This window comes from Engystomops pustulosus, unplaced genomic scaffold (assembly GCF_040894005.1).
Source record: "Engystomops pustulosus unplaced genomic scaffold, aEngPut4.maternal MAT_SCAFFOLD_764, whole genome shotgun sequence".
Taxonomy (NCBI): Eukaryota; Metazoa; Chordata; class Amphibia; order Anura; family Leptodactylidae; genus Engystomops; species Engystomops pustulosus.
In genome coordinates, this window is record NW_027285643.1 from 1863 (window position 1) to 27562 (window position 25700).

General features: G+C 48.5%; 1 protein-coding gene across 1 annotated transcript; it reads left to right on the forward strand.

Annotated features, from left to right (window-relative positions):
* Window positions 1-6735: 6735 nt before the first annotated feature.
* Window positions 6736-25694, forward strand: LOC140112419 (homogentisate 1,2-dioxygenase-like). Its single transcript, XM_072132489.1, has 14 exons — window positions 6736-6893; window positions 20208-20279; window positions 20504-20592; window positions 20776-20881; window positions 21237-21287; window positions 21604-21695; window positions 21782-21816; window positions 21923-22002; window positions 22346-22445; window positions 22526-22650; window positions 24699-24803; window positions 24881-25007; window positions 25078-25259; window positions 25486-25694. The coding sequence occupies exons 1-14, from the start codon at window positions 6879-6881 to the stop codon at window positions 25624-25626; spliced, it is 1320 nt and encodes a 439-aa protein (XP_071988590.1). The 5' UTR covers window positions 6736-6878; the 3' UTR covers window positions 25627-25694.
* Window positions 25695-25700: the final 6 nt, after the last annotated feature.

Genomic DNA, 25700 nt, shown 5'->3' on the forward strand with positions numbered 1-25700 from the left:
CTTCTTGTGATTCTGTCTCTATATTTGTTCCCCAGGCTGCGTTATACTCCAGAGCTGCACTCCTTATTCTGCTGGTGGCTATAGGACAGTGCTCCCCTCACAGCTGCCTTCCCATAATGCACTTGGGCTGGAGGACACTTGTCAGCTGTCAGCAGACACTGGAGCAGCAGAGGAGATTGTTTTATTATTTCATCTGAATAAACCTCCTATCTGGCCTGTAGTGCTGCCCCCTGTCTGTGAGATGTGTCCTCACACTGCTGTGCTCTTGGGTCTCTGCGTTGAGTTGCTCCTTTGCCCCCACTGATAACATTAGTACCCACCACTCAAATGGAGAAACATGGGTTGCATGCAGCTCTTTGGCTGTGTTCACATATTACAACAAGATTTGTAATCGCATCGTAATCCGATTACAAAAGGTTTTAGGTTAAGTTTCTTTATGTAAAAGATGAAACATGAGAATCCACTTCACATTCAGTAAGTTCCCCTTAATCCTCATCACGTCTCATACCTTGTGATGGGGTATAATGTGTATGTAGTGAGCTCCCCCTAGTGGTGGTGTATAATCTGTATGTAGTGATCTCCTCCTAGTGGTGGTGTATAATGTGTATGTAGTGAGCTCCCCCTAGTAGTGGTGTATAATGTGTATGTAGTGATCTCCCCCTAGTGGTGGTGTATAATGTGTATGTAGTGATCTCCTCCTAGTGGTGGTGTATAATGTGTATGTAGTGATCTCCTCCTAGTGGTGGTGCATAATGTGTATGTAGTGATCTCCCCCTAGTGGTGGTGTATAATCTGTATGTAGTGATCTCCCCCTAGTGGTGGTGTATAATCTGTATGTAGTGATCTCCCCCTAGTGGTGGTGTATAATCTGTATGTAGTGATCTCCCCCTAGTGGTGGTGTATAATGTGTATGTAGTGATCTCCCCCTAGTGGTGGTGTATAATGTGTATGTAGTGATCTCCTCCTAGTGGTGGTGTATAATGTGTATGTAGTGATCTCCTCCTAGTGGTGGTGTATAATGTGTATGTAGTGAGCTCCTCCTAGTGGTGGTGTATAATGTGTATGTAGTGATCTCCTCCTAGTGGTGGTGTATAATGTGTATGTAGTGATCTCCCCCTAGTGGTGGTGTATAATCTGTATGTAGTGATCTCCCCCTAGTGGTGGTGTATAATGTGTATGTAGTGATCTCCCCCTAGTGGTGGTGTATAATCTGTATGTAGTGATCTCCCCCTAGTGGTGGTGTATAATCTGTATGTAGTGATCTCCCCCTAGTGGTGGTGTATAATGTGTATGTAGTGATCTCCCCCTAGTGGTGGTGTATAATCTGTATGTAGTGATCTCCCCCTAGTGGTGGTGTATAATCTGTATGTAGTGATCTCCCCCTAGTGGTGGTGTATAATGTGTATGTAGTGATCTCCTCCTAGTGGTGGTGTATAATGTGTATGTAGTGATCTCCCCCTAGTGGTGGTGTATAATCTGTATGTAGTGATCTCCTCCTAGTGGTGGTGTATAATGTGTATGTAGTGATCTCCTCCTAGTGGTGGTGTATAATCTGTATGTAGTGATCTCCCCCTAGTGGTGGTGTATAATGTGTATGTAGTGATCTCCCCCTAGTGGTGGTGTATAATGTGTATGTAGTGATCTCCCCCTAGTGGTGGTGTATAATGTGTATGTAGTGATCTCCCCCTAGTGGTGGTGTATAATCTGTATGTAGTGATCTCCCCCTAGTGGTGGTGTATAATGTGTATGTAGTGATCTCCTCCTAGTGGTGGTGTATAATGTGTATGTAGTGATCTCCCCCTAGTGGTGGTGTATAATGTGTATGTAGTGATCTCCCCCTAGTGGTGGTGTATAATCTGTATGTAGTGATCTCCCCCTAGTGGTGGTGTATAATGTGTATGTAGTGATCTCCTCCTAGTGGTGGTGTATAATCTGTATGTAGTGATCTCCTCCTAGTGGTGGTGTATAATCTGTATGTAGTGATGCCCCCCTAGTGGTGGTGTATAATCTGTATGTAGTGATCTCCTCCTAGTGGTGGTGTATAATGTGTATGTAGTGATCTCCCCCTAGTGGTGGTGTATAATGTGTATGTAGTGATCTCCCCCTAGTGGTGGTGTATAATCTGTATGTAGTGATCTCCTCCTAGTGGTGGTGTATAATCTGTATGTAGTGATGCCCCCCTAGTGGTGGTGTATAATCTGTATGTAGTGAGCTCCCCCTAGTGGTAGGGTATAATCTGTATGTAGTGATCTCCCCCTAGTGGTGGTGTATAATCTGTATGTAGTGATCTCCCCCTAGTGGTGGCGTATAATCTGTATGTAGTGATCTCCTCCTAGTGGTGGTGTATAATCTGTATGTAGTGATCTCCCCCTAGTGGTGGTGTATAATCTGTATGTAGTGATGCCCCCCTAGTGGTGGTGTATAATCTGTATGTAGTGATCTCCTCCTAGTGGTGGTGTATAATCTGTATGTAGTGATCTCCCCCTAGTGGTGGTGTATAATGTGTATGTAGTGATCTCCTCCTAGTGGTGGTGTATAATGTGTATGTAGTGATCTCCCCCTAGTGGTGGTGTATAATGTGTATGTAGTTATCTCCTCCTAGTGGTGGTGTATAATGTGTATGTAGTGATCTCCTCCTAGTGGTGGTGTATAATGTGTATGTAGTGATCTCCCCCTAGTGGTGGTGTATAATGTGTATGTAGTGATCTCCCCCTAGTGGTGGTGTATAATGTGTATGTAGTGATCTCCCCCTAGTGGTGGTGTATAATCTGTATGTAGTGATCTCCCCTAGTGGTGGTGTATAATGTGTATGTAGTGATCTCCTCCTAGTGGTGGTGTATAATGTGTATGTAGTTATCTCCCCCTAGTGGTGGTGTATAATCTGTATGTAGTGATCTCCCCTAGTGGTGGTGTATAATCTGTATGTAGTGATCTCCTCCTAGTGGTGGTGTATGATGTGTATGTAGTGATCTCCCCCTAGTGGTGGTGTATGATGTGTATGTAGTGATCTCCCTCTAGTGGTGGTGTATAATCTGTATGTAGTGATCTCCCTCTAGTGGTGGTGTATAATGTGTATGTAGTGATCTCCCCCTAGTGGTGGTGTATAATGTGTATGTAGTGATCTCCCCCTAGTGGTGGTGTATAATCTGTATGTAGTGATCTCCCCCTAGTGGTGATGTATAATCTGTATGTAGTGATCTCCCCCTAGTGGTGGTGTATAATCTGTATGTAGTGATCTCCTCCTAGTGGTGGTGTATAATCTGTATGTAGTGATCTCCCCCTAGTGGTGGTGTATAATGTGTATGTAGTGATCTCCCCCTAGTGGTGGTGTATAATGTGTATGTAGTGATCTCCCCCTAGTGGTGGTGTATAATGTGTATGTAGTGATCTCCCCCTAGTGGTGGTGTATAATGTGTATGTAGTGATCTCCTCCTAGTGGTGGTGTATAATGTGTATGTAGTGATCTCTCCCTAGTGGTGGTGTATAATGTGTATGTAGTGATCTCCTCCTAGTGGTGGTGTATAATCTATATGTAGTGATCTCCTCCTAGTGGTGGTGTATAATGTGTATGTAGTGATCTCCTCCTAGTGGTGGTGTATAATCTATATGTAGTGATCTCCTCCTAGTGGTGGTGTATAATGTGTATGTAGTGATCTCCCCCTAGTGGTGGTGTATAATCTGTATGTAGTGATCTCCCCCTAGTGGTGGTGTATAATGTGTATGTAGTGATCTCCTCCTAGTGGTGGTGTATAATCTGTATGTAGTGATCTCCTCCTAGTGGTGGTGTATAATGTGTATGTAGTGATCTCCTCCTAGTGGTGGTGTATAATGTGTATGTAGTGATCTCCCCCTAGTGGTGGTGTATAATCTGTATGTAGTGATCTCCCCTAGTGGTGGTGTATAATGTGTATGTAGTGATCTCCTCCTAGTGGTGGTGTATAATCTGTATGTAGTGATCTCCCTCTAGTGGTGGTGTATAATGTGTATGTAGTGATCTCCCCCTAGTGGTGGTGTATAATCTGTATGTAGTGATCTCCCCCTAGTGGTGATGTATAATCTGTATGTAGTGATCTCCCCCTAGTGGTGGTGTATAATCTGTATGTAGTGATCTCCTCCTAGTGGTGGTGTATAATCTGTATGTAGTGATCTCCCCCTAGTGGTGGTGTATAATGTGTATGTAGTGATCTCCCCCTAGTGGTGGTGTATAATGTGTATGTAGTGATCTCCCCCTAGTGGTGGTGTATAATGTGTATGTAGTGATCTCCCCCTAGTGGTGGTGTATAATCTGTATGTAGTGATCTCCCCCTAGTGGTGGTGTATAATCTGTATGTAGTGATCTCCCCCTAGTGGTGGTGTATAATGTGTATGTAGTGATCTCCTCCTAGTGGTGGTGTATAATGTGTATGTAGTGAGCTCCTCCTAGTGGTGGTGTATAATGTGTATGTAGTGATCTCCCTCTAGTGGTGGTGTATAATCTGTATGTAGTGATCTCCTCCTAGTGGTGGTGTATAATGTGTATGTAGTGATCTCCCCCTAGTGGTGGTGTATAATCTGTATGTAGTGATCTCCCCCTAGTGGTGGTGTATAATGTGTATGTAGTGATCTCCTCCTAGTGGTGGTGTATAATGTGTATGTAGTGATCTCCCCCTAGTGGTGGGGTATAATGTGTATGTAGTGATCTCCCCCTAGTGGTGATGTATAATGTGTATGTAGTGATCTCCTCCTAGTGGTGGTGTATAATGTGTATGTAGTGATCTCCCTCTAGTGGTGGTGTATAATCTGTATGTAGTGATCTCCCCCTAGAGGTGGTGTATAATCTGTATATAGTGAGCTCCCCCTAGTTGTGGTGTATAATCTGTATGTAGGGATGTCCTCCTAGTGGTGGTGTATAATGTGTATGTAGTGATCTCCCCCTAGTGGTGGTGTATAATGTGTATGTAGTGATCTCCTCCTAGTGGTGGTGTATAATCTGTATGTAGTGATCTCCCCCTAGTGGTGGTGTATAATCTGTATGTAGTGATCTCCCCCTAGTGGTGGTGTATAATCTGTATGTAGTGATCTCCCCCTAGTGGTGGTGTATAATCTGTATGTAGTGATCTCCCCCTAGTGGTGGTGTATAATGTGTATGTAGTGATCTCCTCCTAGTGGTGGTGTATAATGTGTATGTAGTGATCTCCTCCTAGTGGTGGTGTATGTGTATGTAGTGATCTCCCCCTAGTGGTGGTGTATAATGTGTATGTAGTGATCTCCCCCTAGTGGTGGTGTATAATCTGTATGTAGTGAGCTCCCCCTAGTGGTGGTGTATAATGTGTATGTAGTGAGCTCCCCCTAGTGGTGGTGTATAATGTGTATGTAGTGATCTCCCCCTAGTGGTGGTGTATAATGTGTATGTAGTGATCTCCCCCTAGTGGTGGTGTATAATGTGTATGTAGTGAGCTCCTCCTAGTGGTGGTGTATAATGTGTATGTAGTGATCTCCCCCTAGTGGTGGTGTATAATGTGTATGTAGTGATCTCCCCCTAGTGGTGGTGTATAATGTGTATGTAGTGATCTCCTCCTAGTGGTGGTGTATAATGTGTATGTAGTGATCTCCTCCTAGTGGTGGTGTATAATCTGTATGTAGTGAGCTCCCCCTAGTGGTGGTGTATAATGTGTATGTAGTGATCTCCTCCTAGTGGTGATGTATAATGTGTATGTAGTGATCTCCCCCTAGTGGTGGTGTATAATGTGTATGTAGTGATCTCCCCCTAGTGGTGGTGTATAATGTGTATGTAGTGATCTCCTCCTAGTGGTGGTGTATAATGTGTATGTAGTGAGCTCCTCCTAGTGGTGGTGTATAATGTGTATGTAGTGATCTCCCCCTAGTGGTGGTGTATAATGTGTATGTAGTGATCTCCTCCTAGTGGTGGTGTATAATGTGTATGTAGTGATCTCCCCCTAGTGGTGGTGTATAATGTGTATGTAGTGATCTCCCCCTAGTGGTGGTGTATAATGTGTATGTAGTGAACTCCCCCTAGTGGTGGTGTATAATCTGTATGTAGTGATCTCCTCCTAGTGGTGATGTATAATCTGTATGTAGTGATCTCCTCCTAGTGGTGGTGTATAATGTGTATGTAGTGATCTCCTCCTAGTGGTGGTGTATAATCTGTATGTAGTGATCTCCCCCTAGTGGTGATGTATAATCTGTATGTAGTGATCTCCTCCTAGTGGTGATGTATAATCTGTATGTAGTGATCTCCCCCTAGTGGTGGTGTATAATGTGTATGTAGTGATCTCCTCCTAGTGGTGGTGTATAATGTGTATGTAGTGATTTCCCCCTAGTGGTGGTGTATAATGTGTATGTAGTGATCTCCTCCTAGTGGTGGTGTATAATGTGTATGTAGTGATTTCCCCCTAGTGGTGGTGTATAATGTGTATGTAGTGATCTCCTCCTAGTGGTTGTGTATAATGTGTATGTAGTGATCTCCCCCTAGTGGTGGTGTATAATGTGTATGTAGTGATCTCCCCCTAGTGGTGGTGTATAATGTGTATGTAGTGATCTCCCCCTAGTGGTGGTGTATAATGTGTATGTAGTGATCTCCCCCTAGTGGTGGTGTATAATGTGTATGCAGTGAGCTCCCCCTAGTGGTGGCTACAGGCAGGTCAGATGTATTAGCAGTGGATTTGGTGCTCCTCTGCTTGCTGTGGTCTGTGCAGTGTAGGATCGGACACCTGTGGTGAGTTGTGTCAGTGACCCGTGCACACAGAGGCACCCTCCCCCGCCCCCCTCGCTCTGCAGAGTTGTGTAAGGGGCCTGCGTCTAATCAACTCCACATTGAGCGACTGGTTATATCCTCGCAGAGCGCAGATCTAGGACGCAGAGAGCAGCAGGGACCCATCATGGCAGAGCTCAAGGTAGGTCCTGCGGGGGAGGGGGCGTATTCACATCCTCCTGCTTCATGAGACTTGCTGCTACTTGTGGTGCTACAATACCCAAAACTAAAGGGGCTCCAGTTCTGTGTCTATTCTTCATCATCAAGACCTCTGCTTGCTGTCAGGGAATAAGAAGGAAACCTGTTGGCATCCAGTGAAATCTTTTCCTGTGTTTAGCTGAGGGTTTGCTTCTGTTGTATCCAATGTGGACAATCCATCAGCAGCTGATGTACGATGCTCTCTGCTAGTTTGCTACAATGTATCAGTCTGGAGTATAACTTTCTCTGCTGAGAGCAGGACAAGCTCCGTACAGGTTTGCTACAATGTATCAGGCTGTAGTCAATGCTGAGCACTCACAGAGCATTGTCTGGACTGGATGCAATTGTAGCATATCCCCAGCAGAGGTATGTACAGGTTTCGCTACAATGTATCAGCTCAACCTTGTCTAGAGACTGGATACAACTTGTCTCCACTTGTGCTGGACTAGACATAATTAACCATTCACTGACAGCAAGCAGAGGTCTTCAGAAAGTCTGTTCATGTAGAAAGTTGCAGCACTTTATGACACCATATCTCGTTCCCTCGTAATGTCTGTGACCATTTTCAGTATCTCTGCTTGCTGTCAGGGGAGGGGATATGTTGTCCTGACGGATTACAATTCATACAATGCGGCCCCCATGAGCTCGGGCGACATATGAGGGGTGTAACAGCCTTTCTTGTACTGTAGTCTGGAGATGCTGGGAGTTGTAGTCCTGCTCTGCGGCCTCTCGCTATCTGTGACCTTTGATGCCTCCTGATGTGCAGTGTCAGTGGGTGATGGGGGCGGTGGAGGGCGGATGGGTGGGCTGTTCCCCTCTCAGCCAATCACAGCCGGCGCTCCCACATCTGCCCAAATGTTCATCCACATGGAAGCGTTCACCCTCCGAACATCAAAGTCACATTCCTGCCGCTGTCACTTATTAACCCCATCCCAGCCTAAACTGCCCCACAGGGGGGTAAAAGTGATAGACCTCCCCCAGCTATCCCATAATACAACGTGATATAACCGTGTGCGACATCCTGCTACAAGGTGGCGCCAAATATAAGTATGTGAACCCCTTACTGCTTGTAGAGCATCATGGGATGGATGGTTTCTTTATAAATAATACAGATAAGTGTCAGGTAAAGAAGTGTCACCGGGTGTCACCCCACATATTGCAGCCAGTGTTATGTATTGTCCCTGGAGAGATGTCTGATCAGACCTCACACTGCTGTGCTCTGTGCTCTCTGCAGCCAGTGTTATGTATTGTCCCTGGAGAGATGTGTAATCAGACCTCACACTGCTGTGCTCTGTGCTCTCTGCAGCCAGTGTTATGTATTGTCCCTGGAGAGATGTGTAATCAGATCTCACACTGCTGTGCTCTGTGCTATCTGCAGCCAGTGTTATCTCTCCAGGGACAATACATAACACTGGCTGCAGATAGCACAGAGCACAGCAGTGTGAGATCTGATTACACATCTCTCCAGGGACAATACATAACACTGGCTGCAGATAGCACAGAGCACAGCAGTGTGAGGTCTGATTACACATCTCTCCAGGGACAATACATAACACTGGCTGCAGAGAGCACAGAGCACAGCAGTGTGAGGTCTGATTACACATCTCTCCAGGGACAATACATAACACTGGCTGCAGAGAGCACAGAGCACAGCAGTGTGAGGTCTGATTACACATCTCTCCAGGGACCATACATAACACTGGCTGCAGAGAGCACAGAGCACAGCAGTGTGAGGTCTGATTACACATCTCTCCAGGGACAATACATGTGTAATCAGACCTCACACTGCTGTGCTCTGTGCTCTCTGCAGCCAGTGTTATGTATGGTCCCTGGAGAGATGTGTAATCAGACCTCACACTGCTGTGCTCTGTGCTCTCTGCAGCCAGTGTTATGTATTGTCCCTGGAGAGATGTGTAATCAGACCTCACACTGCTGTGCTCTGTGCTCTCTGCAGCCAGTGTTATGTATTGTCCCTGGAGAGATGTGTAATCAGACCTCACACTGCTGTGCTCTGTGCTATCTGCAGCCAGTGTTATGTATTGTCCCTGGAGAGATGTGTAATCAGACCTCACACTGCTGTGCTCTGTGCTCTCTGCAGCCAGTGTTATGTATGGTCCCTGGAGAGATGTGTAATCAGACCTCACACTGCTGTGCTCTGTGCTCTCTGCAGCCAGTGTTATGTATTGCCCCTGAAGAGATGTGTAATCAGACCTCACACTGCTGTGCTCTGTGCTCTCTGCAGCCAGTGTTATGTATTGTCCCTGGAGAGATGTGTAATCAGACCTCACACTGCTGTGCCCTGTGCTCTCTGCAGCCAGTGTTATGTATTGTCCCTGGAGAGATGTGTAATCAGACCTCACACTGCTGTGCTCTGTGCTCTCTGCAGCCAGTGTTATGTATTGTCCCTGGAGAGATGTGTAATCAGACCTCACACTGCTGTGCTCTGTGCTCTCTGCAGCCAGTGTTATGTATTGTCCCTGGAGAGATGTGTAATCAGACCTCACACTGCTGTGCTCTGTGCTCTCTGCAGCCAGTGTTATGTATTGTCCCTGGAGAGATGTGTAATCAGACCTCACACTGCTGTGCTCTGTGCTCTCTGCAGCCAGTGTTATGTATTGTCCCTGGAGAGATTTGTAATCAGACCTCACACTGCTGTGCTCTCTGCAGCCAGTGTTATGTACTGTCCCTGGAGAGATGTGTAATCAGACCTCACACTGCTGTGCTCTGTGCTCTCTGCAGCCAGTGTTGTGTACTGTCCCTGGAGAGATGTGTAATCAGACCTCACACTGCTGTGCTCTGTGCTCTCTGCAGCCAGTGTTATGTATTGTCCCTGGAGAGATGTGTAATCAGGCCTCACACTGCTGTGCTCTGTGCTCTCTGCAGCCAGTGTTGTGTACTGTCCCTGGAGAGATGTGTAATCAGACCTCACACTGCTGTGCTCTGTGCTCTCTGCAGCCAGTGTTATGTATTGTCCCTGGAGAGATGTGTAATCAGACCTCACACTGCTGTGCTCTGTGCTCTCTGCAGCCAGTGTTATGTATTGTCCCTGGAGAGATGTGTAATCAGACCTCACACTGCTGTGCTCTGTGCTCTCTGCAGCCAGTGTTATGTATTGTCCCTGGAGAGATTTGTAATCAGACCTCACACTGCTGTGCTCTCTGCAGCCAGTGTTATGTACTGTCCCTGGAGAGATGTGTAATCAGACCTCACACTGCTGTGCTCTGTGCTCTCTGCAGCCAGTGTTGTGTACTGTCCCTGGAGAGATGTGTAATCAGACCTCACACTGCTGTGCTCTGTGCTCTCTGCAGCCAGTGTTGTGTACTGTCCCTGGAGAGATGTGTAATCAGACCTCACACTGCTGTGCTCTGTGCTCTCTGCAGCCAGTGTTATGTATGGTCCCTGGAGAGATGTGTAATCAGACCTCACACTGCTGTGCTCTGTGCTCTCTGCAGCCAGTGTTATGTATTGTCCCTGGAGAGATGTGTAATCAGACCTCACACTGCTGTGCTCTGTGCTCCCTGCAGCCAGTGTTAGTATTGTTCCTGGAGAGATGTGTAATCAGACCTCACACTGCTGTGCTCTGTGCTCTCTGCAGCCAGTGTTATGTACTGTCCCTGGAGAGATGTGTAATCAGACCTCACACTGCTGTGTTCTGTGCTCTCTGCAGCCAGTGTTATGTACTGTCCCTGGAGAGATGTGTAATCAGACCTCACACTGCTGTGCTCTCTGCAGCCAGCCACCTGTGTGACATCACATGACCAGGGTTATAATGAGCCGAGCACCTGTGTGACATCACATGACCAGGGATATAACGAGCCGAGCACCTGTGTGACATCACATGACCAGGGATATAACGAACCATGCACCTGTGTGACATCACATGACCAGGGATATAATGAGCCGTGCACCTGTGTGACATCATATGACCAGGGATATAATGAGCCGTGCACCTGTGTGACATCGCACGACCAGGGATATAACGAGCCGTGCACCTGTGTGACATCACATGACCAGGGATATAATGAGCCGTGCACCTGTGTGACATCGCACGACCAGGGATATAACGAGCCGTGCACCTGTGTGACATCACATGACCTGGGATATAATGAGCCGTGCACCTGTGTGACATCGCACGACCAGGGATATAACGAGCCGTGCACCTGTGTGACATCACATGGCCAGGGATATAATGAGCCATACACCTGTGTGACATCACATGACCAGGGATATAACGAGCCGTGCACCTGTGTGACATCACATGACCAGGGATATAACGAACCATGCACCTGTGTGACATCACATGACTAGGGATATAACAAGCCGTGCACCTGTGTGACATCACATGACCAGGGATATAATGAGCTGTGCACCTGTGTGACATCACATGACCAGGGATATAATGAGCCGTGCACCTGTGTGACATCACATGACCTGGGATTGTTCTTTTATTTTTCCACTGGAAGAAAATAATGAAGCTTCCTATAGAATGACAGCAAGCAGAGATCTAGAAAACCATGAGGAATTGATACAGAAAGGGAATGGTCTCCTCCATGCCCCATTCCCTCTGCCAGAGTCTACACCCAGACTCTACAACCTCTATGGTACTGTCCAGTGCTCTGGTGCAGTGCCGTGGTCTGGGGGCTGTGACATCATCTTCTGACCTCTGTGGCAGGGTGTAGTGGGTGCTCCGGTGCAGTGCCGTGGTCTGGGGGCTGTGACATCATCTTCTGACCTCTGTGGCAGGGTGTAGTGGGTGCTCCGGTGCAGTGCCGTGGTCTGGGGGCTGTGACATCATCTTCTGACATTCGTGGCAAGGTGTAGTGGGTGCTCTGATGCTGTGCTGTGGTCTGGGGGCTGTGACATCATCTTCTGACATTCGTGGCAAGGTGCAGTGGGTGCTCCGATGCCGTGCTGGGGGCTGTGACACCTTCTTCTGACCTCTGTGGCAGGGTGAAGAAGGTGCTCCGGTGCTGTGCCGTGGTCTGGAGGCTGTGACATCATCTTCTGACCTCTGTGGAAGGGTGTAGTGGGTGCTCCGGTGCTGTGCCGTGGTCTGGGGGCTGTGACATCATCTTCTGACCTCTGTGGAAGGGTGTAGTGGGTGCTCTGATGCTGTGCCATGGTCTGGGGGCTGTGATATCATCTTCTGACCTCTGTGGCAGGGTGTAGTGGGTGCTCCTGTGCTGTGCCGTGGTCTGGGAGCTGTGGCAGGGTGTAGTGGGTGCTCCGGTGCTGTGCCGTGGTCTGGGGGCTGTGACATCATCTTCTGACCTCTGTGGAAGGGTGTAGTGGGTGCTCTGATGCTGTGCCATGGTCTGGGGGCTGTGATATCATCTTCTGACCTCTGTGGCAGGGTGTAGTGGGTGCTCCTGTGCTGTGCCGTGGTCTGGGAGCTGTGGCAGGGTGTAGTGGGTGCTCCAGTGCTGTGCCATGGTCTGGGAGCTGTGATATCATCTTCTGACCTCTGTGGCAGGGTGTAGTGGGTGCTCTGAGGCTGTGCCATGGTCTGGGGGCTGTGACATCATCTTCTGATCTCTGTGGCAGGGTGTAGTGGGTGCTCCAGTGCTGTGCCGTGGTCTGGGAGCTGTGACATCGTCTTCTGACCTCTGTGGCAGGGTGTAGTCGGTGCTCCGGTGCTGTGCCGTGGTCTGGGGGCTGTGATATCATCTTCTGACCTCTGTGGCAGGGTGTAGTGGGTGCTCCAGTGCTGTGCCATGGTCTGGGAGCTGTGACATCATCTTCTGACCTCTGTGGCAGGGTGTAGTGGGTGCTCTGATGCTGTGCCATGGTCTGGGGGCTGTGACATCATCTTCTGATCTCTGTGGCAAGGTGTAGTGGGTGCTCCAGTGCTGTGCCGTGGTCTGGGGGCTGTGATATCATCTTCTGACCTCTGTGGCAGGGTGTAGTGGGTGCTCTGATGCTGTGCCATGGTCTGGGGGCTGTGACATCATCTTCTGACCTCTGTGGCAGGGTGTAGTGGGTGCTCCTGTGCTGTGCCGTGGTCTGGGAGCTGTGGCAGGGTGTAGTGGGTGCTACAGTGCTGTGCCGTGGTCTGGGGGCTATGGCAGGGTGTAGTGGGTGCTCCTGTGCTCTCTTAGATCTCCAGCAGCAGAGAAGCCGGATAGAGGAGATCTGCTGCGGCTGCTGACACCTCGTTCCCTGACGTCCTGTCGGGGGTTAATCCTGAATCATCTTCTGTAAACATAAACAGGTTTAATTAGAGACTCGTCAGCAGGAGAGAGAGCGCCCCCCGCAGGCTCCGCCCTTCATCCATCAATCATCCCACCGGGTGTTCTACCGAGAGGGAGGGGGACAGGAAGGACCTGCAGGGAGGAGAGGACCCAACCAAAGGTCACCGCCAGCAGCCAGACACCAGGAGATACAAGCTATTACTCTCTGTTATCAGCCATTTGGCTGTCACGCGGCTCCTGAGCAGAGGACCTCCTCTTGTATCTGTATAAATGCTGCACTTCCCTCCTCCTCCTAGTATTTATCCGGGGTCTTCAGATCTTCAGTAATTTTTCCCATGTGCTGCGAGTCCTGACACATTGTGACTCAGCAGCTTTATCTGGCAGATTCTCCTGAGTGCACAGAGCACAGCAGTGGTGACAAAAGTAGCCACAGGATGGACGACCCGATCCAGAGAATACAACTACTTTCCTCCTACCGTCCCCCTACTCCCCAGAGAAATCTACAACCACATATCTCCTCCTAGTGGTGGTGTATAATGTGTATGTAGTGATCTCCCCCTAGTGGTGGTGTATAATGTGTATGTAGTGATCTCCCCCTAGTGGTGGTGTATAATGTGTATGTAGTGATCTCCCCCTAGTGGTGGTGTATAATGTGTATGTAGTGATCTCCTCCTAGTGGTGGTGTATAATCTGTATGTAGTGATCTCCTCCTAGTGGTGGTGTATAATCTGTATGTAGTGATCTCCCCCTAGTGGTGGTGTATAATGTGTATGTAGTGATCTCCTCCTAGTGGTGGTGTATAATCTGTATGTAGTGATCTCCTCCTAGTGGTGGTGTATAATGTGTATGTAGTGATCTCCTCCTAGTGGTGGTGTATAATGTGTATGTAGTGATCTCTCCCTAGTGGTGGTGTATAATGTGTATGTAGTGATCTCCCCCTAGTGGTGGTGTATAATGTGTATGTAGTGATCTCCCCCTAGTGGTGGTGTATAATGTGTATGTAGTGATCTCCTCCTAGTGGTGGTGTATAATGTGTATGTAGTGATCGCCGCCTAGTGGTGGTGTATAATGTGTATGTAGTGATCTCCCCCTAGTGGTGGTGTATAATCTGTATGTAGTGATCTCCTCCTAGTGGTGGTGTATAATGTGTATGTAGTGATCTCACCCTAGTGGTGGTGTATAATCTGTATGTAGTGATCTCCTCCTAGTGGTGGTGTATAATCTGTATGTAGTGATCTCACCCTAGTGGTGGTGTATAATCTGTATGTAGTGATCTCCTCCTAGTGGTGGTGTATAATGTGTATGTAGTGATCTCCCCCTAGTGGTGGTGTATAATGTGTATGTAGTGATCTCCCCCTAGTGGTGGTGTATAATCTGTATGTAGTGATCTCCTCCTAGTGGTGGTGTATAATCTGTATGTAGTGATCTCCCCCTAGTGGTGGTGTATAATGTGTATGTAGTGATCTCCCCCTAGTGGTGGTGTATAATCTGTATGTAGTGATCTCACCCTAGTGGTGGTGTATAATCTGTATGTAGTGATCTCCTCCTAGTGGTGGTGTATAATGTGTATGTAGTGATCTCACCCTAGTGGTGGTGTATAATCTGTATGTAGTGATCTCCTCCTAGTGGTGGTGTATAATCTGTATGTAGTGATCTCACCCTAGTGGTGGTGTATAATCTGTATGTAGTGATCTCCTCCTAGTGGTGGTGTATAATCTGTATGTAGTGATCTCCTCCTAGTGGTGGTGTATAATCTGTATGTAGTGATCTCCCCCTAGTGGTGGTGTATAATGTGTATGTAGTGAGCTCCCCCTAGTGGTGATGTATAATGTGTATGTAGTGATCTCCTCCTAGTGGTGGTGTATAATGTGTATGTAGTGATATCCCCCTAGTGGTGGTGTATAATCTGTATGTAGTGAGCTCCTCCTAGTGGTGGTGTATAATCTGTATGTAGTGATCTCCCCCTAGTGGTGGTGTATAATCTGTATGTAGTGATCTCCCCCTAGTGGTGGTGTATAATGTGTATGTAGTGAGCTCCCCCTAGTGGTGATGTATAATGTGTATGTAGTGATCTCCTCCTAGTGGTGGTGTATAATCTGTATGTAGTGAGCTCCTCCTAGTGGTGGTGTATAATCTGTATGTAGTGAGCTCCTCCTAGTGGTGGTGTATAATGTGTATGTAGTGATCTCCTCCTAGTGGTGGTGTATAATGTGTATGTAGTGATCTCCCCCTAGTGGTGGTGTATAATTAATCTGTATGTAGTGATCTCCTCCTAGTGGTGGTGTATAATCTGTATGTAGTGATCTCCTCCTAGTGGTGGTGTATAATGTGTATGTAGTGATCTCCTCCTAGTGGTGGTGTATAATGTGTATGTAGTGATCTCCCCCTAGTGGTGGTGTATAATGTGTATGTAGTGATCTCCTCCTAGTGGTGGTGTATAATCTGTATGTAGTGATCTCCCCCTAGTGGTGGTGTATAATGTGTATGTAGTGATCTCCCCCTAGTGGTGGTGTATAATCTGTATGTAGTGAGCTCCCCCTAGTGGTGGTGTATAATGTGTATGTAGTGATCTCCTCCTAGTGGTGGTGTATAATCTGTATGTAGTGATCTCCTCCTAGTGGTGGTGTATAATGTGTATGTAGTGATCTCCTCCTAGTGGTGATGTATAATGTGTATGTAGTGAGCTCCCCCTAGTGGTGGTGTATAATGTGTATGTAGTGACCTCCCCCTAGTGGTGGTGTATAATGTGTATGTAGTGATCTCCCCCTAGTGGTGGTGTATAATGTGTATGTAGTGATCTCCCCCTAGTGGTGGTGTATAATGTGTATGTAGTGATCTCCTCCTAGTGGTGATGTATAATGTGTATGTAGTGATCTCCCCCTAGTGGTGGTGTATAATGTGTATGTAGTGATCTCCTCCTAGTGGTGGTGTATAATGTGTATGTAGTGATCTCCTCCTAGTGGTGGTGTATAATGTGTATGTAGTGATCTCCTCCTAGTGGTGATGTATAATGTGTATGTAGTGATCTCCTCCTAGTGGTGGTGTATAATGTGTATGTAGTGATCTCCTCCTAGTGGTGGTGTATAATGTGTATGTAGTGATCTCCTCCTAGTGGTGGTGTATAATGTGTATGTAGTGATCTCCTCCTAGTGGTGGTGTATAATGTGTATGTAGTGATCTCCTCCTAGTGGTGGTGTATAATGTGTATGTAGTGATCTCCCCCTAGTGGTGGTGTATAATGTGTATGTAGTGATCTCCCCCTAGTGGTGGTGTATAATCTGTATGTAGTGATCTCCCCCTAGTGGTGGTGTATAATGTGTATGTAGTGATCCCCCCCTAGTGGTGGTGTATAATCTGTATGTAGTGATCTCCCCCTAGTGGTGGTGTATAATGTGTATGTAGTGATCTCCCCCTAGTGGTGGTGTATAATCTGTATGTAGTGATCTCCCCCTAGTGGTGGTGTATAATCTGTATGTAGTGATCTCCTCCTAGTGGTGGTGTATAATCTGTATGTAGTGATCTCCTCCTAGTGGTGGTGTATAATCTGTATGTAGTGATCTCCTCCTAGTGGTGGTGTATAATGTGTATGTAGTGATCTCCTCCTAGTGGTGGTGTATAATCTGTATGTAGTGATCTCCCCCTAGTGGTGGTGTATATGTGTATGTAGTGATCTCCTCCTAGTGGTGGTGTATAATCTGTATGTAGTGATCCTCCCCTAGTGGTGGTGTATAATGTGTATGTAGTGATCTCCTCCTAGTGGTGGTGTATAATCTGTATGTAGTGATCTCCTCCTAGTGGTGGTGTATAATCTGTATGTAGTGATCTCCTCCTAGTGGTGGTGTATAATCTGTATGTAGTGATCTCCCCCTAGTGGTGGTGTATAATGTGTATGTAGTGATCTCCCCCTAGTGGTGGTGTATAATGTGTATGTAGTGATCTCCCCCTAGTGGTGGTGTATAATGTGTATGTAGTGATCTCCCCCTAGTGGTGGTGTATAATGTGTATGTAGTGAGCTCCCCCTAGTGGTGGTGTATAATGTGTATGTAGTGATCTCCCCCTAGTGGTGGTGTATAATCTGTATGTAGTGATCTCCTCCTAGTGGTGGTGTATAATCTGTATGTAGTGATCTCCTCCTAGTGGTGGTGTATAATCTGTATGTAGTGATCTCCTCCTAGTGGTGGTGTATAATGTGTATGTAGTGATCTCCCCCTAGTGGTGGTGTATAATGTGTATGTAGTGATCTCCCCCTAGTGGTGGTATATAATCTGTATGTAGTGATCTCCCCCTAGTGGTGGTCTATAATCTGTATGTAGTGATTTCCCCCTAGTGGTGGTTTATAATGTGTATGTAGTGAGTTCCCCCTAGTGGTGATGTATAATGTGTATGTAGTGATCTCCTCCTAGTGGTGGTGTATAATGTGTATGTAGTGATCTCCTCCTAGTGGTGGTGTATAATGTGTATGTAGTGATCTCCTCCTAGTGGTGGTGTATAATGTGTATGTAGTGATCTCCCCCTAGTGGTGGTGTATAATCTGTATGTAGTGATCTCCTCCTAGTGGTGGTGTATGATGTGTATGTAGTGATCTCCCCCTAGTGGTGGTGTATGTAGTGATCTCCCCCTAGTGGTGGTGTATAATGTGTATGTAGTGATCTCCCCCTAGTGGTGGTGTATAATGTGTATGTAGTGACCTCCCCCTAGTGGTGGTGTATAATCTGTATGTAGTGATCTCCCCCTAGTGGTGGTGTATAATCTGTATGTAGTGATCTCCTCCTAGTGGTGGTGTATAATGTGTATGTAGTGATCTCCCCCTAGTGGTGGTGTATAATGTGTATGTAGTGATCTCCTCCTAGTGGTGGTGTATAATCTGTATGTAGTGATCTCCCCCTAGTGGTGATGTATAATCTGTATGTAGTGATCTCCCCCTAGTGGTGGTGTATAATGTGTATGTAGTGATCTCCCCCTAGTGGTGGTGTATAATGTGTATGTAGTGATCTCCCCCTAGTGGTGGTGTATAATGTGTATGTAGTGAGCTCCCCCTAGTGGTGGTGTATAATGTGTATGTAGTGATCTCCCCCTAGTGGTGGTGTATAATCTGTATGTAGTGATCTCCTCCTAGTGGTGGTGTATAATCTGTATGTAGTGATCTCCTCCTAGTGGTGGTGTATAATGTGTATGTAGTGATCTCCTCCTAGTGGTGGTGTATAATGTGTATGTAGTGATCTCCCCCTAGTGGTGGTGTATAATGTGTATGTAGTGATCTCCCCCTAGTGGTGGTATATAATCTGTATGTAGTGATCTCCCCCTAGTGGTGGTCTATAATCTGTATGTAGTGATTTCCCCCTAGTGGTGGTTTATAATGTGTATGTAGTGAGTTCCCCCTAGTGGTGATGTATAATGTGTATGTAGTGATCTCCTCCTAGTGGTGGTGTATAATCTGTATGTAGTGATCTCCTCCTAGTGGTGGTGTATAATGTGTATGTAGTGATCTCCTCCTAGTGGTGGTGTATAATGTGTATGTAGTGATCTCCCCCTAGTGGTGGTGTATAATCTGTATGTAGTGATCTCCTCCTAGTGGTGGTGTATGATGTGTATGTAGTGATCTCCCCCTAGTGGTGGTGTATGTAGTGATCTCCCCCTAGTGGTGGTGTATAATGTGTATGTAGTGATCTCCCCCTAGTGGTGGTGTATAATGTGTATGTAGTGACCTCCCCCTAGTGGTGGTGTATAATCTGTATGTAGTGATCTCCCCCTAGTGGTGGTGTATAATCTGTATGTAGTGATCTCCTCCTAGTGGTGGTGTATAATGTGTATGTAGTGATCTCCCCCTAGTGGTGGTGTATAATGTGTATGTAGTGATCTCCTCCTAGTGGTGGTGTATAATCTGTATGTAGTGATCTCCCCCTAGTGGTGATGTATAATCTGTATGTAGTGATCTCCTCCTAGTGGTGGTGTATAATGTGTATGTAGTGATCTCCCCCTAGTGGTGGTGTATAATCTGTATGTAGTGATCTCCTCCTAGTGGTGGTGTATAATGTGTATGTAGTGAGCTCCCCCTAGTGGTGGTGTATAATGTGTATGTAGTGATCTCCTCCTAGTGGTGGTGTATAATCTGTATGTAGTGATCTCCTCCTAGTGGTGGTGTATAATGTGTATGTAGTGATCTCCTCCTAGTGGTGGTGTATAATGTGTATGTAGTGATCTCCCCCTAGTGGTGGTGTATAATCTGTATGTAGTGATCTCCCCCTAGTGGTGGTGTATAATGTGTATGTAGTGATCTCCCCCTAGTGGTGGTGTATAATGTGTATGTAGTGATCTCTCCCTAGTGGTGGTGTATAATGTGTATGTAGTGATCTCTCCCTAGTGGTGGTGTATAATGTGTATGTAGTGATCTCTCCCTAGTGGTGGTGTATAATGTGTATGTAGTGAGCTCCCCCTAGTGGTGGTGTATAATGTGTATGTAGTGATCTCCCCCTAGTGGTGGTGTATAATGTGTATGTAGTGAGCTCCCCCTAGTGGTGGTGTATAATGTGTATGTAGTGATCTCCTCCTAGTGGTGGTGTATAATGTGTATGTAGTGATCTCCCCCTAGTGGTGGTGTATAATGTGTATGTAGTGATCTCTCCCTAGTGGTGGTGTATAATGTGTATGTAGTGAGCTCCCCCTAGTGGTGGTGTATAATGTGTATGTAGTGATCTCTCCCTAGTGGTGGTGTATAATGTGTATGTAGTGATCTCTCCCTAGTGGTGGTGTATAATGTGTATGTAGTGATCTCCTCCTAGTGGTGGTGTATAATGTGTATGTAGTGATCTCCCCCTAGTGGTGGTGTATAATGTGTATGTAGTGAGCTCCCCCTAGTGGTGGTGTATAATGTGTATGTAGTGATCTCCCCCTAGTGGTGGTGTATAATGTGTATGTAGTGAGCTCCCCCTAGTGGTGGTGTATAATGTGTATGTAGTGATCTCCTCCTAGTGGTGGTGTATAATGTGTATGTAGTGATCTCCCCCTAGTGGTGGCTATGTATGCTTGCATGATGTTTTATCCTCTGACGTCTTTCATTCTGATTTTAGTATCTTCCTGGATTTGGGAATGAATTCTCCTCTGAGGATCCCCGGTGTCCGGGGTCGTTACCCGAGGGTCAGGTCTGTGTCATCAGGTGGAATAATATAATTTTTTGCTAATTTTGCAAGTTGATTAAATGTAATGATTATATAATAAGTAATTCCATTCCCTGTACCTCTGATTGCTGTCAGTGATTAGAAACATTCCTATTGATGTGAAGGGCTCTGCACATAGTTAATGACTGCATTCACTGACAGCCAGCAGAGGTCCAGGAACCTTGTGTGACAGAGTTGTTGTTCTGCAGAACTCCCCCCAGGTGTGTCCGTACGGTCTGTACGCTGAGCAGCTCTCTGGTTCTGCCTTCACCTGCCCCCGAAGCTCCAACAAGAGGAGGTAAGAGGTCAGCAGCGCCCCCTGGTGGCCACCGCCATGTCATTACATCCTCTATACAGTCACTGCACAGCTATACTGCGGGAAAGTTGGGTAACAACCAGGATCATCCAGGTTTGCCTCTGGTCCTATATTAACCATTCAGGGATGATGGGAGTGATAATCCCTGGTATTTGTCGCCCCCAGCTGGCTGTACAGGATTCTGCCCTCCGTCTGCCACAAACCCTTCGAGGCCTATGAGCAAAAACACCTGACACATAACTGGGACGAGGTGGAGCCGGACCCCAACCAGGTGAGCGCCCCCCAGAGGCAGAGTGTGGACGCTATACCCTAATCTTTACTGGGTCGGTAGAGCAGAACTGGGCCAGAGAAGTTCTATGAGATCAGTCACTGACAAATCCCCAGCACAGACCTGATGATAATGTTCTTCCCACCTGCGGCCACCACTAGGTGGAGCTCTCTATGTGATGTGCTGCTGTTCCTGAGCTCCCCCTAGTGGCAGCTGCAGATAGTGAGAATATTATCTTGTCCTGACAGAGGGTTTGGAGCTTTGTATCAGTAACTGCTATAAAGAAATACTGAGAAGTGGCACGTCCTGCATTGTCCTCGCTAGGGGGCGCTATTAACCGCTTGTGTTTCATCTGCAGCTGAGGTGGAAGCCGTTTGTGGTCGGAGAGAAGAAGCAGGACTTTGTGGATGTGAGTCATTATAATACATCAATAAGGGCGACCCCGGGTAGTAATGTTAATGGGGGGCATTGTTAGGGTTGGGGGGACCCTTTAACCAGTCCCCTGAAGGCAGCGCGACTCCATTGTTCTTTGCTGGCAGATGCCCTGGGAGGGGAAGGGTCTTTCTTGGGGACCCCCTAGCAGCCTCGGTGATGAGCCCATCCTGGGTCGCGGTGCCAGGCGGCTTATACTTGGGGGGCCCCCGATGGACGCCCAATGTGTCCCCCAATTTTAACGATCCATAAGACTTGGGGTCAGTAAATGTCCATCTGATGATTGTCTGCAGGGTCTGTACACGCTGTGCGGAGCCGGAGACGCCAAGTCACGCAATGGGATCGCCATCCACATATACACCTGCAGGGTCTCCATGATTGACAGGTCAGCCCCCCCCCCCCCGACTATTATAACTGTATAATGTGATGGGGGTTCCCCTGAGATCTGTCACGACTTTGTCTTCCCTCCAGGTGCCTGTACAACTCGGACGGGGATTTCCTCATCGGTGAGACCCTCATTTATGAATCTTCACATTTTTTGCTCCCCATCTCTCTGCTGCCCTCTAGTGTCAGGGTCGGTAACTGCAGTCACCTGACTTTTTTATCCCACAGTCCCGCAGCAAGGAAAACTCCTGATCCTGACTGAATTTGGGAAGATCCTGGTGGAACCTAATGAGATCTGCGTCATCCAGGTGACGGGGGGGAGGGGATCCAGGTGACGGGGGGGGAGGGGTAGGTATCCAGGTGATGGGGGAGGGGATATCCAGGTGACCAGGGGAGGGGATATCCAGGTGACCGGGGGGGGGGTGCCTATCCAGGTGACGGGGGGGGGGCCTATCCAGGTGACGTGGTGGTGGTGGGGCGGTCCAGGTGACGTGGTGGTGGTGGGGGGGACGGTCCAGGTGACGTGGTGGTGGTGGGGGGGGCGGTCCAGGTGACATGGGGGGGGGGGGGGCGGTCCAGGTGACATGGGGGGGGGGGGGTGACCCATATCATGTAACATCTTCTCACTCTTCTATGCTCTCTGTGTGGCAGCAAGGAATGCGCTTCAGTGTTGAGGTCTTTGGGGACTCCAGAGGTTACGTCCTTGAAGTATTTGGGGTTCACTTTGAGCTCCCCGACCTGGGACCAATAGGTGAGAGTCTGGGACACATTTATAATCTGGATTGGAGACATATTACCCAGAATAATCCGAACCGTGGGACTTTATTCCAGGAGCCAACGGCCTGGCGAATCCCCGGGACTTCCTGACCCCTGTGGCCTGGTATGAGGACAGGACTGTGAGCGGAGGCTACACCGTCATCAGCAAGTACCAGGGGAAGCTCTTCTCCGCAGAGCAGGTCCGGCCGCTCTAAGTGCAGCGATGGGCGCAACAGCCCCCAACTAATGTATAGGAATAGATAATGAGACGCCATAGACTCCTCTACCCTCCTTATACATGCAGTCATGTAGTCAGGCACCGCCATGGGTGCAGCACCCGCCCTATATCCATACCTAGCCATGGGTGCAGCACCCGCCCTATATCCATACCTAGCCATGGGTGCAGCACCCGCCCTATATCCATACCTAGCCATGGGTGCAGCACCCGCCCTATATCCATACCTAGCCATGGGTGCAGCACCCGCCCTATATCCATACCTAGCCATGGGTGCAGCACCCGCCCTATATCCATACCTAGCCATGGGTGCAGCACCCGCCCTATATACATACCTGGCCATGGGTGCAGCACCCGCCCTATATCCATACCTGGCCATGGGTGCAGCACCCGCCCTATATCCATACCTGGCCATGGGTGCAGCACCCGCCCTATATCCATACCTGGCCATGGGTGCAGCACCCGCCCTATATCCATACCTGGCCATGGGTGCAGCACCCGCCCTATATCCATACCTGGCCATGGGTGCAGCACCCGCCCTATATCCATACCTAGCCATGGGTGCAGCACCCGCCCTATATCCATACCTAGCCATGGGTGCAGCACCCGCCCTATATCCATACCTAGCCATGGGTGCAGCACCCGAACTATATCCATAGCTAGCCATGGGTGCAGCACCCGCCCTATATCCATACCTGGCCATGGGTGCAGCACCCGCCCTATATCCATACCTGGCCATGGGTGCAGCACCCGCCCTATATCCATACCTGGCCATGGGTGCAGCACCCGCCCTATATACATACCTGGCCATGGGTGCAGCACCCGCCCTATATCCATACCTGGCCATGGGTGCAGCACCCGCCCTATATCCATACCTGGCCATGGGTGCAGCACCCGCCCTATATCCATACCTGGCCATGGGTGCAGCACCCGCCCTATATCCATACCTGGCCATGGGTGCAGCACCCGCCCTATATCCATACCTGGCCATGGGTGCAGCACCCGCCCTATATCCATACCTAGCCATGGGTGCAGCACCCGCCCTATATCCATACCTAGCCATGGGTGCAGCACCCGCCCTATATCCATACCTAGCCATGGGTGCAGCACCCGAACTATATCCATAGCTAGCCATGGGTGCAGCACCCGCCCTATATCCATACCTAGCCATGGGTGCAGCACCCGCCCTATATACATACCTAGCCATGGGTGCAGCACCCGCCCTATATCCATACCTAGCCATGGGTGCAGCACCCGCCCTATATCCATACCTAGCCATGGGTGCAGCACCTGCCCTATATACATACCTAGCCATGGGTGCAGCACCCGCCCTATATCCATACCTGGCCATGGGTGCAGCACCCGCCCTATATACATACCTGGCCATGGGTGCAGCACCTGCCCTATATACATACCTAGCCATGGGTGCAGCACCCGCCCTATATACATACCTAGCCATGGGTGCAGCACCTGCCCTATATACATACCTGGCCATGGGTGCAGCACCTGCCCTATATACATACCTAGCCATGGGTGCAGCACCTGCCCTATATACATACCTGGCCATGGGATTTCCTATGAGACACTGTAATGGGTGCACTATGCAGGGAGATTATTTCTATCCACAATTATTATTCAGGAATCTCCGGATTATAGCAGGAAGTGACGGGAAAACTTCTTTTCCTCTTGTGTCGTTTATATTAGAATTTATTACTAATAATAGTTTTATATAGAAATATAATTTATATTGATGAGTTATTTATTACAAACCCCCGACATTATAATTGTCTAATCCTTCATCATCTGTTATGAATCTGAAGCTGTGATGGGAAGGAGCGCGGCCCCCAATGTAACACAAGTCTCCTGAGAGGGGGATCAGACCCTCCGGGAGACTCCTCGCAGGGATGGGGTCAGAGCAATCACCCGCTGCTGATATCAGAGACTTCTGGGGGTCCCTGTGGCACCGATGTCATGGGGGGGGGGGTGACATTGTATCTTCTCATTGTCCTGCAGAGCTTCTCCCCGTACAATGTGGTCGCCTGGCACGGGAACTACGCCCCCTACAAGTACAATCTGGACAACTTCATGGTCATTAACTGTGTGGCGTTTGACCACGCGGTGAGTTTTGGGGTGACCTGGTATTTGGGGGGTCTCGGCCGGTTACAGATTATGTTATCGTGTCCCTTTGTCTCCAGGACCCGTCCATCTTCACCGTTCTGACCGCTAAGTCCCTCAGGCCGGGGGTGGCCATTGCAGATTTTGTCATCTTCCCTCCGCGCTGGGGGGTGGCGGATCGGACCTTCCGCCCCCCCTATTATCACAGTAAGTGCCCCCCGAGGCGACTGCACGGTCAGACCCTCCATGTACGTAATGCGGAGTGTCCTCTCTACAGGGAACTGCATGAGCGAGTTCATGGGGCTCATCAAGGGTCACTACGAGGCCAAGGAGGAGGGGTTCCAGCCGGGGGGCGGCAGCCTGCACAGCGCCATGACCCCCCACGGGCCCGACGCCGAATGCTTCGAGAAGGCGAGTAACGCCGACCTGGCGCCGGAGCGAGTGGCTGAAGGAACAATGGTAGGTGCCAGGATCTCCCACAATGCAATGCAGCACGTCACATGACACATTAGTCACAGACTGGAAGTGATGACATCTCACAGCTGAGGGTTTGTTACAATGTATCCAGACCTGATGTTGTAACGAAGCAGTGACATCACATGACACATTAGTCGCAGACTCGAAGTGACCACTCACAGCTGAGGGTTTGTTACAATGTATCCTGACCTGTTCTTGTCTCGTCCAGGCCTTCATGTTCGAGTCTTCGCTCAGCATGGCGGTGACCCGCTGGGGCCTGGAGACCTGCAGCCGCCTGGATAAGGATTATCACCGCTGCTGGGAGCCGCTGCGCAGCCACTTCACCCCCGCACAGCGCACGCACAAGTGATCCCCTGCAGAGCGTCGCTCCAGCCTGCAGACTATCACCGCACAGAATAATAAAAGTCACCAATCAGACTCCTT

Bases quoted from the DNA above. Each gene is read 5' to 3' on its own strand.
- LOC140112419 (XM_072132489.1), top strand. The intron at 21,817-21,922 runs GTGAGACCCTCA...TTTATCCCACAG, and splicing joins GGACGGGGATTTCCTCATCG to TCCCGCAGCAAGGAAAACTC. The intron at 25,008-25,077 runs GTAAGTGCCCCC...TCCTCTCTACAG, and splicing joins CCGCCCCCCCTATTATCACA to GGAACTGCATGAGCGAGTTC.